Below are 15,418 nucleotides of genomic sequence, written 5' to 3' on the forward strand. Positions count from 1 at the left end.
AAGTTTTAAATTGCAGACATAGAAGTGAACTAAACATGTCCTGCTGTCGCTGCTTCACATTAAAAGGATGCTTTTATTGTGAAAACGGGTATCGTGTCACATGACAGTTCCCCAAAAGTGAAGCCAAAACCTCTTTATCACCCCCCGGTGGCTGGTTGCAGTATATTTCATAAACTCTGTCCCCTCTATATCAGCAGATGGGATATTGGCCAAACTAAAAATCTTTTCTGTCATATCATAGAGCTTTTTGTTGAAGCTTTTTGTTAAATTACCCACAATCCCCCTGTGGTCTCTTCTCCTCTTTTCAGGCGAGGTCATCAGTAACCTGCGGGACCTTCAGAGTTTGACCTTCGACACGTCAGCAGAGAAGGAGAAGCAGAAGGCCGAGGTGAAGCACATCCTGCAGCAGAAGCAGAGAGCTCTGTCCGACCTCTTCAAGATGCTCTCTGAGATCGGTGAGTAAACTCCTCCCGTTCACATTCACATAGTGATCTGTGATATCATAAATAAACATCCTGCTCATATCTTTGTTTCCTGAAGGTCTGTCGTACCGTAAAGGACTGACGTGGAACAGGACCGTGGACCCAGAGAAGACGCTCTGCATGCAGCCCCTGGATATGACCACCGCTCTGTCTGCTGTCGGGAAGCAGGAGGCTGCCGAGAGCACGTAAATACTCCCATCAGCTCTATTCTCATCACCTACCGCCTGATGCGTCTTTTATAGGGTCAAACCATCCAAAGAGATAAACATTCATATTTCATTCATATATCGCCAAATCACAACACAGCAGGTTATTTCAGTCAGAACTACTAATTTACTTTAATGTTTATTTCACTGAGACTGTCACACATGCTCGCTTCTTTTTTCTTAGATTTTTACACTGAAATGTTGTTTTCTGCCCCGTTGATGTTGCAGGTTGTTTACGGAGGTGTTGACAGCATGGGACGGATGTCAGAAGTATTTCTACCGATCGTGGGCTCGGAGGACGGCGCTGCTGACCGCCCTGCAGCACGCCGCCAAGGTCACACACACACACACACACACACACACACACACACACACACACACACACACACACACACACACACACACACACACACACACACACACACACACACACACACACACATTCATATAATAACACTCACTACATTCAAATATGAAGACGTGGAAGTCTCAGTACCAGATGTTCACTGTGTTGTGTTGTGCGTGTGTGTGTGTGTGTGTGTGTGTGTGTGTGTGTGTGTGTGTGTGTGTGTGTGTGTGTGTGTGTGTGTGTGTGTGTGTGTAGGAGGTGGGTCTGGGGAACATCGAGCGCTGCAGAGGTTTCTCCTCTCACCTGTTCAAGCTGCTCCTCCGACAGAGACGCCGGCTGGCTGAGCTCACGGAGCAGTGGGTCCATCTCAGGTCGGTCCGACGACGACACACAAACAAACAACTTTAATGTAGTTCAGCTGAAGGAGAGCGAGGTGGGACGACACGATGACATCACAGGCTGAAGAAAAACACAGTTTCTGTTCTCTATTTATGAAGATGAATCAAATGAATAGAAACAGAGATTAAATGATTTTTACCAAAACGAGGAGTCGCTGTGCTGCTTGTTTATGTATAATTCTTATGAATGTGTCAGGTTTAAACTGAAGGTAAATACAGCGACAGATCAACCTCAGCTCAAGCACTTGTAGAAAGAGTTATCAGTGCTGCTATGTTATATATGGTGGGCTGCAGGTGTAAATTCTGATATTTCCTGTTTTATTACATATGATATTCTGTCTGTAAGTGTCCGTGATTTAAACAGGATTTCCTTCGTCCCCTTATCATCCATTTCTATCATGGAACACGTAGTTTGTCAGGTATTATAATATCTCACCTCTGATCCAGGAGTTCTTCCAGAGTCTGGGAGTGTGTTTAATACATGTTTTATTGTTTTAAATCTTTAGTTTATTGGATGAGTATTAAATTCTGTTGTGATGTCCACAGTCTGTGTTGTATTGCTGTAACATCATGTTTTTCTCCAGGAGGCTGACTCACTGCGTCCATAACATGAAGAGCCACCTCCAAACCCACGGTGAGGACCCCCGCTGCACCCTCCCCCCCCAGGCGTCCCTCCAGGACTGGGTGAGCAGAGGCCAGGCGCTGGCTGCCCAGTGCTCCACCCTCCTGCAGCAGCTGGCCTGGCTGCTGCAGTGTTGCCCCGACGACCCCCAGGAGAAGGAGGAAGAGGCGAGCGGCTGCAGGCAGCACACCCTCAGGTGCCCGTCGCCCCTGGCAGCCCAGCGCCAGCCCCCCGGCTGCTTGATGAGGAGGGGGGACCCCGCCTGGTGCCGGCTGCACCAGAACATCACTGCGATGCTGAAGCAGACCCAGAGCCTGAAGGCGGAGCTGGACCGAGTGGCCCAGCAGGCATCCGAGAGGGTTCTCCACTCCTGGTAAAACACAGTCCCTGCAGTTTAAATGAAATCTGTAGATAGAAACAGTCACAAACATCACTGTTGTTCTCCACAGGAGCCACTTCACCGCGTGCTGCTCGGCCTTCGACCAGCTGGGAGCCGTCGTCGCTCAGATGCCCAGCGTGGAGCAGCTCTTCTCCCCCAGCGTGAGTGTCGGCGGTGCAGACAGCCAGCCGGCTATAACCCAGAGCCTGCAGTACGTCAGGGGAGAGGTGGAGGCCGACATCACCCACTTCATCACCTGGAAGACCCAGCTGCTCTCTCTGGGACAGCAGCAGCACACAGGTCGGTGCTCTGAGCAGTCACATGATCACCGATGTACCCTAAGGTCATCTAACAGTCCATCTCTTTGTTCCAGCTCCAGACCAGCTGCCTTCCTTCTGCGCTGAGTTCAGCTCTGAGCTGGAGGTGAACATCAACACGGTTCTGTGTGCTGTCCAGATGCTGGTGAAGAGGAGAGAGAGGGAGCAGCAGAGAGAGACGCATGGAGACGTCCAGAGAGGTGAGGAGGTGTCGGCCAGCAGGGCCGGTCTCGTGTTGAAAAACCACCTTCAGTTCAGCCAGTAGTCTTCAGATTCTTCAAAAAGACCTATTATCCAGCAGGTGCTAAAGTTTCTTGGCAAATTGAGACAAAAGAGAAAATACTCCCACTTACTGGCTGAGCTCAAAGCAATTCAAGATTTATTCCATAAGAGAAGATCAGCAAATCTGAGAGTTGGTTTCTATGGAAATCGCCTCTGATTAGATTCCCCTAGACTTTCTTTTTTCAAATCAATGCTTTCTGGTGAGGCTAAAAATATCCCTTTAATACTCAAAAAGATAAGCATGGCTTTGGTGGTGTTCTGTTTTAGGTTATATTCGATTCTATTGAATTATTTTCTTGGGGGTTTTCCACCGTGAGTTCATGCAGTCACTCTGGCTCTTATCTGAACCTGCTTGTAAACTCCACCGTGCTGAGTCTCAAACACTGATGTCTTCCACATAGCCCATATCAAAGCATTTAAATGACTTTTTACACACTTTTTTTTTTTTAACAATATTTTCACTGAATATAAAATAAAAAGGATCTCGGTATGCATTTTTTATGTAACTTTATTTGCAGACAAAACAAGATTAGAGAATAATCAACCCTTTTCCTCACGACTTAGAGGCCTAATATAAAAGAATAAGTGTTTCATAAACTCCCAATGAGTGTATTTAAACTTTGATCATATCGTTGAGTCTTTAAAGTTTGATCACACCTTTAAACTGATGTCTCTTAGAGGATTATATTCTACACTTTCTGCAAAGCTGCTGTATAAAACAATGGATCAAACTACTTAAATGTTGGTCCATTTTAAAGCAGAACAATAAAGTAGCTGTCTAACGCTGATTAGCTGCTTCATCTTCCATCCAAACATAGAGAAGATGTCGCCGTGAGGAGGTTTTATAATTTTATAACCCAATAAAGATGTTGTTTTATGACATTAAGAGCAACATTTACAGGTTTCAACTGAAGGTCCAATCCACGCCAGCCAGGAAGACCTCAGCTTCACCCGCTTATTAAATCAAAGTGTTCACTTCTTTTTTCCACCAACACTGAGTGTTTAATGATGGTGTTCAATAAAGACAAAAAGGATTTGAATAAATTGTATCACATCTTTAGCCCCAATGTGAAATATACACTGACAATGTGTTTCCTAATATTTCACAGCTGATACATCTATCTGTTTCTTTCAGCAGGTGCTGATGAGGATAAGGAAGAGGAGGAGGAGAAGGGGGGGGAAGGGAAAGAGGAGGGGGAGGAGGAGCACTTGGAGGACCTGCTGAAGCCCGGTCACCTGACTCGACTCCTGGAGGAGGAGCTTGAAGCTGAGGTGGAGGCTCTCCGAGTGGGAGACGTTAGTACCGGACTGGAGAAACTGCTGAACGGCCTGAAGACACACAGAGACACCTGTCAGTCTCCACATCTGCAGGTAACATCAACACCTGGACACATTAACACCTGAACACATCAACATATCAACACCTGCACACATCAACACATCAGCACCTGGACACATCAACACATCAACACCTTGACACATCAACACCTGGACACATCAACACTATTTTAACTTCTATTTTTTGCTGCATCCTTGTTCTTCATCACCAGAATCTTTTTCTGCCACATCACAGTGTTCAGTTGAAGGAGTGTATTTTGATTTCCTGATCCTCTCTTCATGCCTGGGTTCTGTCTCTGCTGTTTGATCAGGAGGTGAGCGGGGCGTGCAGGATGTTGGTGCGTCTGGAGCCTCTGTTGGGGATTTACTCCGACCTGGTTCGGTACTACGTTTCAGTGTCGCTGGGAGCTCACAGGAGCACCGGGAAACTGCTGTCCGTCCTGGCCAGCATCTTCATGGAGTTCGCCCAGAAGGTACAGACATGACAGCAACATAAATCCAGTGTGATGTCATCAGGAACAACCTAATCATTGTTCTGTTTTCTCTGCAGGGTTTCTGCCTGCCTCAGGAGCTGATGTCTGGAGGAGATGGAGAGGGAGCCACGGAGTTTCACGACTACGAGGGCGGAGGCATCGGAGAGGGGGAGGGCTGCAAGGACGTCAGTGACAAGATCGAGAACGAAGATCAGGTGATCGAGGGTCAGGAAGGGAGTAAGGGAAAGTTTCCAGTGAAAGCAAAATAAACATTCAAAGGTCCTTCTACTTCATCTGTCAGTCATCGTGTAAAGTCGTCCTGTTGACTGCTGGCTGTTTCCATGGTTACAGTGCAAACAGGAAGTGCTAGTAGTTCATTCTGTATTAATTTTAAAAGTGCAGATTTCCAAAATCTTAATTAATAGATTAGTTTCATTACTGTGTCATGTTTAAACAGTATGAACATCTCAGACAATATTAAAACACAATATTATTATGTAAAAACACAGATTTCAAACATTTCAAATGATTCTAAACAAACAGAAAATCCTGATGTTTTTGAACAAAATGATAAATATTAAGCCTAGATAACTGCTCCAGTGTGTCATCATCCGTGCAGCAGAACATTTCTGGATTTTAAACACACATTTCATTTAACATGGATATTTATGACTCATCATAATAAGTTAACTTTATTTATAGAGCACACTTCTTACCTCAGACAAAGACTCAACGTGGCAAAAACAATGATATCCAAACATATGAGACAGGAGGGTACAAAAACATACAAGATCAGATAAAACCATGTAACATATGATGAAAACATAAGAAAAGAAGGTATTTATATTATAATTAAATGGGAATAATAATCATAAAACTATTTGAAGACCAGTTTTACTTGGCAGCAACACAAATTTAATTGAATGTAGTTGAGTTTTAAAAGAAGACACTGTGGCAGCAGACTGAAGGACAACACAGAACACTCATTCTCAACTTCTCCTGAATCACACGATTCACGCAGATGGATAGTTTTAAATCTGGAAACATCTGAATCACCATGAACTGATCAGCTCCATGACAACACTGCAGCAGCTGCAGCGTGATGCAGAAATATCTTCACGGCGTGGTGACGGAGCTCCATCCTGTTTGAGCTGCCTGGTTTTTCGACATGTGATCTGGTGTAAGTCGTGAAGTATGAGAGTACTGATACGTGTTCGTGTGTCCAGGTGGAGGACACCTTCCAGGAGGGTCAGGAGAAGGAGGAGCAGCAGGACAAAGACAACATCAAGGCCGAAGACAACGCCATCGAGATGTCTGAGGACTTTGATGGACAGATGCATGATGGGGAGGAAAATGAAGCAGGTCGGTTTGACCGGGAGGCGGAGCTATCCTCACAAGCTGAACTCTTCTGTTGCCTGGTTTGGTTGTTAGAGACAATTATTATTTATGTCTCTGTTATTATAACAGTCAATTTTTTTTTAATGATCACAGCTGAGAGGATTTTTCTCTCTTTGAATATCTGCAGGTGAAGATGAAGAGTCGGATAAGGAGGAGGAGGAGCAGCTGGACAAGAAGATGGGGGACCTGGGTGACGGACAGACGGACACTCTGGACGAGAGGATGTGGGGCGACGATGAGGATGATGAGGAGGAGGAGGAAGGGAGTGACAAGGAGGAGGAGTCTGGTCAGGGCATGGACCAGGTACCCCCCCACCCCCACAACACATAACTACACCTGAGGAACATTTACATTGTTTGTGTCACTTGTCTTATTATTCAGTGATTTTAAATGGATCGTTGAAAGCACTATTTCCTGTGAACTCTGACCTCTCAGGGTGAATCAGAGCTGGTTGCCAAAGACGACAGCTCTGAGGCAACAGACCCGAACAAAGACAAGAAGAACCAGGACAGAGATGAGCAGAAGGACGACGAGGACAAAGAGAAGATCCACGAACAAGGAGATGAGGTGATTTTTTTTTTATTATTAAGAGCTGATGATGTCACACGCTTTTATCTTTTTATTTTTAAAAGTCTCTTCACCCTTCAGCTGTTTTGTTGAACTTCACTATAAAAACATCCTCAAACGAATCAGTCCACAACTGTCAGGAGGACTCGGACAACAAGTTCCTGTCTAAAACAACTTTTAACACCGAGTCAGTGGTTCTGACTTTAACCTGCAACAATAATGAAACCACGTGCGTGCGTGCTCATGTCTGATCTTTTTCTCTTCCTGTGTCTCAGAGGGAGTTTGATGAGAACGAAGTGGATCCGTACCACGGTCAGCAGGACAAGAGACCCGAGCCTGAAGCCATGGATCTGCCCGAGGACCTCAACTTGGACCAAGAGGACGAGGCTGGAGACGACAGAGAGCAACAGAGTGATGGTGAGACCTGCTGATGTCACCGTCTTCAAACAGAAACAGAAACACTGCATGAAAACTAGCTCTCATCTTTATTTCTAAGAAGATGAAGATATACTCTAGGATGCAACAGAAGCTTCTGAACATCTAAAGTGTATAAAACGTTAGAAGTCTTTGTGCTGATTAAGATGTGATTTATACAAACACACACACACCGGACAAAACACACATTCATCAGAAAAAAAATACTACGACCACAGTGGTAACAACCAGCAGGTGTTAAATATGGTGAGTCTCCTCTTCTGTTGCTGAGTCATGATTAAAGGAAATAATGTCAATATTTTCTTCATGCATTCAGTCTTCAGTTTTTTTCTCTCACTTGTCCATATCCATTGTTTAAGTCATAAATGTGACTTCCTGTTAATTTGCCGGCATGTTTGTGCCTAATTTATCACTTAAATTTAAACCTTAAACTTTTACAGTGTATGTGAGAGTGATGAGGAAACTTGAAGCGGTGAACTCATTTCTCACATTTCCATATTCAGAGATATAAAATGTTTTATCTTGTCAGAGGAGAATCCATTCGACGTAGAGGACAAAGCCATGGAGCTGGACGAGAAAGAGGACGGACAGAAGAATGAAGAGGAGGAGGAGGGAGGAGGAGCAGAGGAGATGGAGAACCAGCCAGGAGAGGAAAACGAGGAGGAGCAGAAAGCTGAGGAGAAGGAAGGAGGTGAAGGAGCAGAGGGGGAGGAGGAGGAGTCTGCTGAGAAAGATGAAGAAAAGGAGGACAAGGAAGAGAGAGACGGAGAGGCAGGAAGAGACGAGGACATGACCATACCGAACAACGAAGGACACGAACCGAAGGTGAGGACGTACATGAAGGACTGCGCATGAACAACACAGGTTTGTTCTGTGTTTCACTGGTTAATGATTACAGGAGGAGGAGGAAGGAGGAGACGAGGATGAGGAGCAGCCGGAGTCGGCTGAGAGGAAGGAGCACGACGCAGATGGTCAGACCGGAGAGCAGAACGTTCAGAGTGACACGGCGGTGGAGCTGGCAGGAGAAGCATCAGAGAAGGACGAGGCCAAAGAGGTGAATACCACCTGTCTGTCCTCTCAGCAGGTCACACTTTTATTTTGAAGGGCATCATTCAGCACTTGTACAGAAAACTAGACTGGATATAAAAGTGTTCGTAGCTTCAGGGTCTGAAAAATGAGGCCCATGCAGAAGTGTCTTAGGCTGCAATACCACCGAGTGCCACTAGAGGTCGGCTCCAAAAAGCCTCCAGCTCCATAGACTCCCATTCAACTTCTCTCATCAAATCCAAAGTGAATATATTGTGTCCATCAGTTATCTCGGTGTTGTTAGCTAAAGTCACTCCTTCTTATTAGTTTTCTGGAGGTCCATCTGAAAATAATCCCTCATTCATTAGAAAAGAAGATTCAAAAAGACCCGTTTTTGGGGGCGTGTCTGTTTGATTGACAGGCCTCTGGTGCAGTCAGGTTACAGCTATCGGTGGGCGGGACATAGTATCTTCAGGTTAACAATCAGATCAGTCAGATCCACTGCTGGCTCCTCCCCCAGCTCGTCCAAATATGGTCACTTCCTGCTCAAAACCGCTCCGAACTAACAAGATGGTGACGGACAGAATCTGAACTGGAATCACAAACCAACGATGACGTCACTGATGGTTGGGTGCCAACACATCCATGAGTGTTGTGAGTTGTGGTGTAACTTTCAAGCTCGACACTCCGATATAATGAATCATTCTTTAGGAGCACGGCAGCGGATCAGCTGATGCCAGCCAATCAGAGGGCCACCAGTCGAAGCTGACAGCGAGGATGGCTGCACAGACTCAGACTCAGAGCAGGACTCAGGTATGACAACATCCTCCGAGTCGGACTGCGTTTGTCTCCGGTTTGAATCCATCTCATCGGTTTTCTGTTTCCTACCTCAGAGCTTCAAGAGGAAACCCGGTCAGGCAGATAACGAGCGCTCGACGGGCGACGACAACGAGCACATCAACAAGCGTCTGCGTACGGTGGAGAGCAGCAAGGATCGCAGCGAGGACACCCGGCAGAGTGACGGCCGGCCGGAGTCCGAGCTGTACGAACACATCAAACAGGGGGAGACGGACTATGACACGCAGACATACGGTCAGTGATCTGTCGTCATAGCAACATACCGTCTCAGTTCACAGCGTTTAACAGCGTTCACCGCTCTGTGTTTTTTTAGATGTCGCCAACGCAGACCAGCAGAAAGCGGCGGGGCCTCAGCAGGACACAGAGGACGATCAGAAGGATGTCGCCATGGAAACGGAGGACCAAGAGGAGCAGCTCCAAGCGGCAGAGGTGCAGGAGCTGAAACCCGAACAGCTGGACTCCTCCAAGCTCTCTCAGAAAGGTGTCCACACGTTCTCCAAGTGTGACTTGAACCACACAGAGCATGTTTTCATCACACAGACCTCTGACATCTCCTGACTGTCCGTCTTCCTGTTATGTTGCAGGTGTGGACGGTGGAGAGATGGAGGTGCAGGGGCCGGGAGACGAGGAGGAAGAGGAGAGGTGGAAGGACCGGCAGCAGCCCAGAGAGGAAGAGCGAGCAGAGAGAAACACTGAATCCACCATTCACACTGTTCCTGAGCTGCTGCTGGAAAACCTGCAGGTACACCAACACGCACCTGCTGACTCCACTTCTGTTAGCTTAAAGGTCCAGTCCTGCTGGCTGTAAACATAATGACCAAACATCAGAGGACAGTAACATACATTTATATGTTAGTTCATGTTTTTATGATCCGTCGGTCAGTTACAACACGAGAGCAGTTTCCATGTCAGATCTTGTAACTGTTTATATTGCGGAGTATTTGTACGTTATTACATTTCATTTAGCTGACGTTTTTATCCAAAGCGACTTAGAACATACAGATGGTACACCATCGGGAGCAATTTAGGGTTCAGTGTCTTGCTCAAGGACACTTGGGCATGTGGAGCTGGGGATTGAACTACCGACTGAGCTACAGCCTCCCTCCCAGGGCCACAGAGAGACTGATGGAAACAAAGACCATTCACGCTCTTATTCACACCTAAGGGCAATTTCTAGAACCACCAATTAACCTGAGGTGCATGTTTTTGGATGTTGGGAGGAAGCCGGAGCACCCGGAGAGAACCCACACAAGCACAGGGAGAACACACAAACTTCCCACAGAAAGGCCCAGGACCGGATTCGAACCCAGAACCTTTTTGCTGTGAGGCGACAATGCTAACCACTGCACCACTGTGCCGCCCTGTTATAAACAAATCTATAGTTTCCTCAAAAAAGGCTTCCAAAAATATTGAATTTAATTTAGGTAATAATATTTAAGTATTTTTCTGCCAACCGCAAACAATAAAGTTTATTCTACAATTTAAACTAATAAAAAAATGTTTTTGTAAAAGTGTCTTGAAATGTGTCATTACAGTAATATTGACTAATTTATACGAAGGCTTATAATTTATATAAAGAAGTCATTTTTAATGGTCAATCCCTCGTCCAATCATCCATCTATTTTTTTTTTACATAAAGCAGTTTCTGTTTTAATGACGAGTTAAAAGTATTACAATTGACAAAAGGTTAATGAAGGTCGGTACTGTGAGTAACTGTCGACCATCCTGCTGCCGGTTTTTATTCATATCTTTCACACATTCAGACCAACACAGCTGTCGTTTAACTGCCCAGTGACCTTGTGTTTAGATACCAAATGTAATTGCCTCCATCGTTGCCATCTTCAGGCAGTGAAAACCTCGCGTTAAGTCAGTGGTTCAGTATTTTAGTTTTATTTTAAGGACATTGAAACCTTGCAGGAGCATGGCGGCTGTAGTCATCTCTCCCAACTCATGTCACCTCCACCTTCTGGCAGCTCCTTTTTCACACATGGACACTGGACGCTATCGTTTTATTAGTCATTGTAAATGAAAAAATGCCCTTGTAGCTCTTTTTTTTTGTCCTTTACATTCCTTTTCTTTTCACCCTCTAAAAGACATGAAGGCTCTTTTCTTCTTTTAGTGTTAAACAGTCTATAGTTCTCAATTAAAACTGAAAGATGTGGTCGATGTTCCATGTGTGACATTATATCCTGAACCCATCGCCCTACAAATGTTTCCATAAAACTTCACCATAATGTAATATTGATGTGCAGAGAACGGAGAGAGACCCGGAGGAGATGAGGAAGGAGATGGAGCTGCAGCTGGAGGCCTGGCACAAGCTGACTCCAGGCACGCAGGAGGAGGTGAGGAGGAGAGGAGGAGCAGCAGAGTCTGGCGGTCGCTGTGAAGCATGGCGGCTTCCTGGATCTCATGCTGTGTTCTTCGTCTGTGTTGCAGGAGAGTGCAGCAGCTTCCATGTGGCATCAGTACCACTCGCTGACCTCGGCTCTCTCCCAGCAGCTGTGTGAGCAGCTCCGCCTCATCCTGGAGCCGACGCTGGCCGCCAAGCTCAGGTCAGTCAGAACCGCCCGCCCTCCATCCCATCATGTGTTCACCGGGCAGCCGTGTGGTTAGAAGAACGTGTGGTCACATGTTATGTCCCGCTCCTCCTCAGAGGAGACTACCGCACCGGGAAGCGTCTGAACATGAGGAAGGTCATCCCCTACATCGCCAGTCAGTTCCGCAAAGACAAGATCTGGCTGAGGAGGACGAAGCCCAGCAAGAGGGAGTACCAGATCTGTCTGGCGGTGGACGACTCGTCCAGCATGGTGGACAACCACTCCAAACAGGTCAGGGAGCCCTGTGACATCACCTGCTGTGCTGCTTCCTGGGACACGCCCACATTCAGACAGCTGTGGAATACATGGGAGAAATATTCAAAGAGAAAAATATGTTTGCTAAAGCTGTGCGTAGAATGTTTAAAACTTGTTTTCCAGGAGGGGGCACTACGTTGGGATTTGTAACTTTTGCACACACCTTTTTCCCGCTAAAACATCTGTATCCAGCCGTGCAGGACGTCACTTTCACTTTCTGCCAACTAACATAAAGTTAGAATTTTTAGAATATGTACAAAGTATGTTTAGTAAATAGCTCCCGTGTCTCCTGCGTGCGCTGCAGCTGGCCTTCGAGTCTCTGTCGGTGATCATCAACGCACTCACTCTGCTGGAGGTCGGACAGGTGTCTGTGTGCAGGTGAGAACGAGTCACCGTGACATTAACACAGCATGGTGTACAGTTTGTGATGTCGTAAGTAGATTAAACTAACATGTGCCGTGTGCCTCTGTGTCCAGTTTCGGTGAGCAGGTGCAGCTGCTGCATCCCTTCCAGCAGCAGTTCAACGACGAGTCGGGCGCTCGGATCCTTCGACTCTGTCAGTTCCAGCAGAAGAAGACCAGGATAGCTCAGGTAGGAACCTTCCATCCAACCTGGTGTCATGCTGGAGAAGCCTGTTGCCATGGCGTCATGATTCAGGTGGTTCACAGTGAATGTTTCCCCTCAGAAGGTCCCAGTGGAACTCAGTGTTGACAGTCTGACTCTGAGGGACGAATTCACGGTGACACAAAGAAAACCCAGCTGGTGTCTCCTGACCTGAAGATCCTTCTTCTTCGGTCTTGGAGAGTGAAGCTCCGCCCCTCTTGAAATGTGATGTCATCAGAACACCTCACCCGGCTCATCGCCTCATCGGCGTAGACTTTCTGAACGTTTCTGTTGACCATTTACAGAGTTTGACCCAAAACCTGATGAAAGCTTTCTGTTAAAACAGAACACATGTAACAGAAGTTTTTGCTCTGTTTGTGCGCAGCAGGAACATCCTGGAACTTCATATGTTTCTGTACATCAGGCTTCTGTTTGCTCTCCGTACAGTTTGACTGGTTTGACGAGAAGTCTTAAAAAGTCTTAAATTCACTGGAATGAACTTTGAAACCTTGATCACAGTTCACAGCTGGATGAAGTGGAGTATTTGTTCTGCTCCGTCTTGTAATGAAGATTTTAAAGTGTTTCCTGTTCGACTCTCTTCATGTCTCTGCAGTTTTTGGAGACTTCAACAAAAATGTTTCTCGCAGCACGTCAGCAGATTCCAGGATCTGTGAACTCAGGTAAACACTCACACTGCATCAACTGTCAGTCAACTGTCAGTCAGACAGATGTAGACCAGTCAGTAACATCTGGATAGTAAAAGTTATAAATTCTGCTCCAACGCTGCAGCTTTAAACTCATGAATAGAAACCCTGCTGGGACTTCCAGATGTTACAAAAACATCCAGATGTTACAAACTTCTAATTGTTACAAATGTCCAGAGGTTACAAACTTCCAGATGTTACAAAATTCTAGTTGTTACAAACTTCTAGATGTTACAAACGTCCAGATGTTACAAAATTCTAGTTGTTACAAATGTCCAGATGTTACAAACGTCCAGATGTCACAAAATTCTAGTTGTTACAAACGTCCAGATGTTACAAAATTCTAGTTGTTACAAATGTCCAGATGTTACAAATGTCCAGATGTTACAAACATCCAGATGTTCCAAAATTCTAGTTGTTACAAACGTCCAGCTGTTACAGTCGTCCAGATGTTAAGTGTCCCTGTCTGACCTGTGGCGTCTTCACAGAGACGGCCCAGCTGCTGGTGGTGGTGTCCGACGGTCGGGGGTTGTTCCTGGAGGGGAAGGACAGAGTGACGTCCGCTGCACAAGCCGCTCGCAGCGCCAACGTCTTCGTCATCTTCGTGGTTCTGGACAACCCCACCTCTCGGGTAAGACGCGCAGAATGACACCGTCTCTGTCTTTTAAATGTCCAGATGTGAGGATGAACTAACTTCTGCTGTGCTGCAGGACTCCATCCTGGACATCAAGGTGCCCATCTTCAAAGGGCCGGGAGAGCTGCCAGAGATCCGCTCCTACATGGACGAGTTTCCCTTCCCGTTCTACGTCATCCTGCGGGACGTCAACGCCCTGCCGGAGACGCTGAGCGACGCCCTCAGGCAGTGGTTCGAACTCGTCACGGCAGCTGACCAATGAGAAGCCATCTAACTGCACAACGCCAATCTGCTGCTCGCCTCTCAGAATACAGACTGACAGAGAAGAGACAGACTGTCCGCTGTACATGTGCCTTTATTTTCTTATTCTCTGTAGATTTTAGGAGTTTCGTAGCAGCCTGCTGTTTTCTTCCTCCGCAGGATCCAGTTTCTTTTGTAATGTAACGAGGATTGCTTTAACTTGCACGTCTGAGATTAAATAATAGGAAACAGAAATGTGACGTCCCTGCGTGTGAACCCATGTCAGTAAATACCTCTTCCTCCCGTGTACGATAGCCCCGATTCACGTTTGTGTGGATGTTTTAGTCGGTGTTACAGAGATCATGGACTCATTCATCTTCATGAACACAGCAGCGGGTGAAGAGAGCTGCAGGACTGAGCTGTGTGCTACAAAGAAAACACCTTCCTGAAGTCTGGAGGGAACAGGAAGACGTTGTGATTGATGTTTGGAGGATATAAAATGTGCCTTGGAGAGAACACTTCCCACCTGAACCAGCTGCCGTGGAAACGGATCAGAGGTGCGGTTACAGCTCTGTCGGGATCTTCAAATGTTCACACGTCCGGTTTGATAAAAGCCCCCAGCGGGAGCCATTGATCTGCTGTGTTCATCTCCCATCCACACCGTGCGTCTGTGACAGCATGTGGACAAGCAGTGAGACGTGTGCGTTCAGTCATGTAACATACATGTAAGATCATATTCAGGTTCACTGCATCCATCTGACAATAAACCGTTTACAAGGTGAACTTGTTTTAACCTCTTCATTCTTCGACTGGAGGGTCACGTGATGCTCCGCCCACCTGAACCCGGGAACCCCGAGACGCCACGCAGAGACGTGGACAGTAAGAAGGACAAAGACAGTCTAAGAAGGACAGACGTGTACAGTAGAGTAAGATGGACAGAGACGTGGACAGTAAGAAGGACATACACATGGACAGTAAGAAGGACAGAGACATTGACAGTACAACAAGAAGGACAGAGATGTGGACAGTAAGATGGACAGTAAAACGGACAGTAAGATAAACAGTAAGAAGGACAGACGTGGCTTCAAGTGAGTTATACACATACTTTATTTAAACAAGCAGTCGCTATTAAAAACAGCATCAACATTCAATTTCTAAAAGCAATTTCAAAATGCAAATCAGATTATCTTTGACATTTTTTGGACATTTTGTACGACATACGACGTATTAAAAAAATGTTTTTACATTTTGGATG

General features: G+C 46.1%; 1 protein-coding gene across 1 annotated transcript in view; it reads left to right on the forward strand.

Moving 5' to 3' along the window:
* mdn1 (midasin AAA ATPase 1) overlaps positions 1-14,940 on the forward strand; it is a 74,597-nt gene extending 59,657 nt beyond the window's left edge. The window contains exons 75-102 of the mRNA XM_069705861.1: positions 309-455; positions 541-667; positions 917-1,022; positions 1,293-1,408; positions 2,020-2,430; positions 2,507-2,736; positions 2,810-2,953; positions 4,171-4,406; positions 4,685-4,846; positions 4,924-5,061; positions 6,073-6,208; positions 6,372-6,547; positions 6,680-6,811; positions 7,087-7,228; positions 7,776-8,071; positions 8,145-8,300; positions 8,984-9,080; positions 9,161-9,364; positions 9,444-9,611; positions 9,715-9,872; positions 11,383-11,472; positions 11,567-11,682; positions 11,784-11,958; positions 12,287-12,360; positions 12,459-12,573; positions 13,199-13,265; positions 13,778-13,920; positions 14,000-14,940. Coding sequence (XP_069561962.1) covers positions 309-455; positions 541-667; positions 917-1,022; positions 1,293-1,408; positions 2,020-2,430; positions 2,507-2,736; positions 2,810-2,953; positions 4,171-4,406; positions 4,685-4,846; positions 4,924-5,061; positions 6,073-6,208; positions 6,372-6,547; positions 6,680-6,811; positions 7,087-7,228; positions 7,776-8,071; positions 8,145-8,300; positions 8,984-9,080; positions 9,161-9,364; positions 9,444-9,611; positions 9,715-9,872; positions 11,383-11,472; positions 11,567-11,682; positions 11,784-11,958; positions 12,287-12,360; positions 12,459-12,573; positions 13,199-13,265; positions 13,778-13,920; positions 14,000-14,185 — 4,448 coding nt within the window. The 3' untranslated portion in view covers positions 14,186-14,940. The remainder of the gene's footprint in view (positions 1-308; positions 456-540; positions 668-916; positions 1,023-1,292; positions 1,409-2,019; positions 2,431-2,506; positions 2,737-2,809; positions 2,954-4,170; positions 4,407-4,684; positions 4,847-4,923; positions 5,062-6,072; positions 6,209-6,371; positions 6,548-6,679; positions 6,812-7,086; positions 7,229-7,775; positions 8,072-8,144; positions 8,301-8,983; positions 9,081-9,160; positions 9,365-9,443; positions 9,612-9,714; positions 9,873-11,382; positions 11,473-11,566; positions 11,683-11,783; positions 11,959-12,286; positions 12,361-12,458; positions 12,574-13,198; positions 13,266-13,777; positions 13,921-13,999) is intronic.
* The last annotated feature ends 478 nt before the right edge of the window (positions 14,941-15,418 follow it).

The sequence above is a fragment of the Brachyistius frenatus genome, unplaced genomic scaffold (genome assembly GCF_029030835.1).
Source record: "Brachyistius frenatus isolate BFR_SWC_R1_liver_20210118 unplaced genomic scaffold, ASM2903083v1 Contig_59, whole genome shotgun sequence".
In the NCBI taxonomy this organism is placed as follows: domain Eukaryota; kingdom Metazoa; phylum Chordata; class Actinopteri; family Embiotocidae; genus Brachyistius; species Brachyistius frenatus.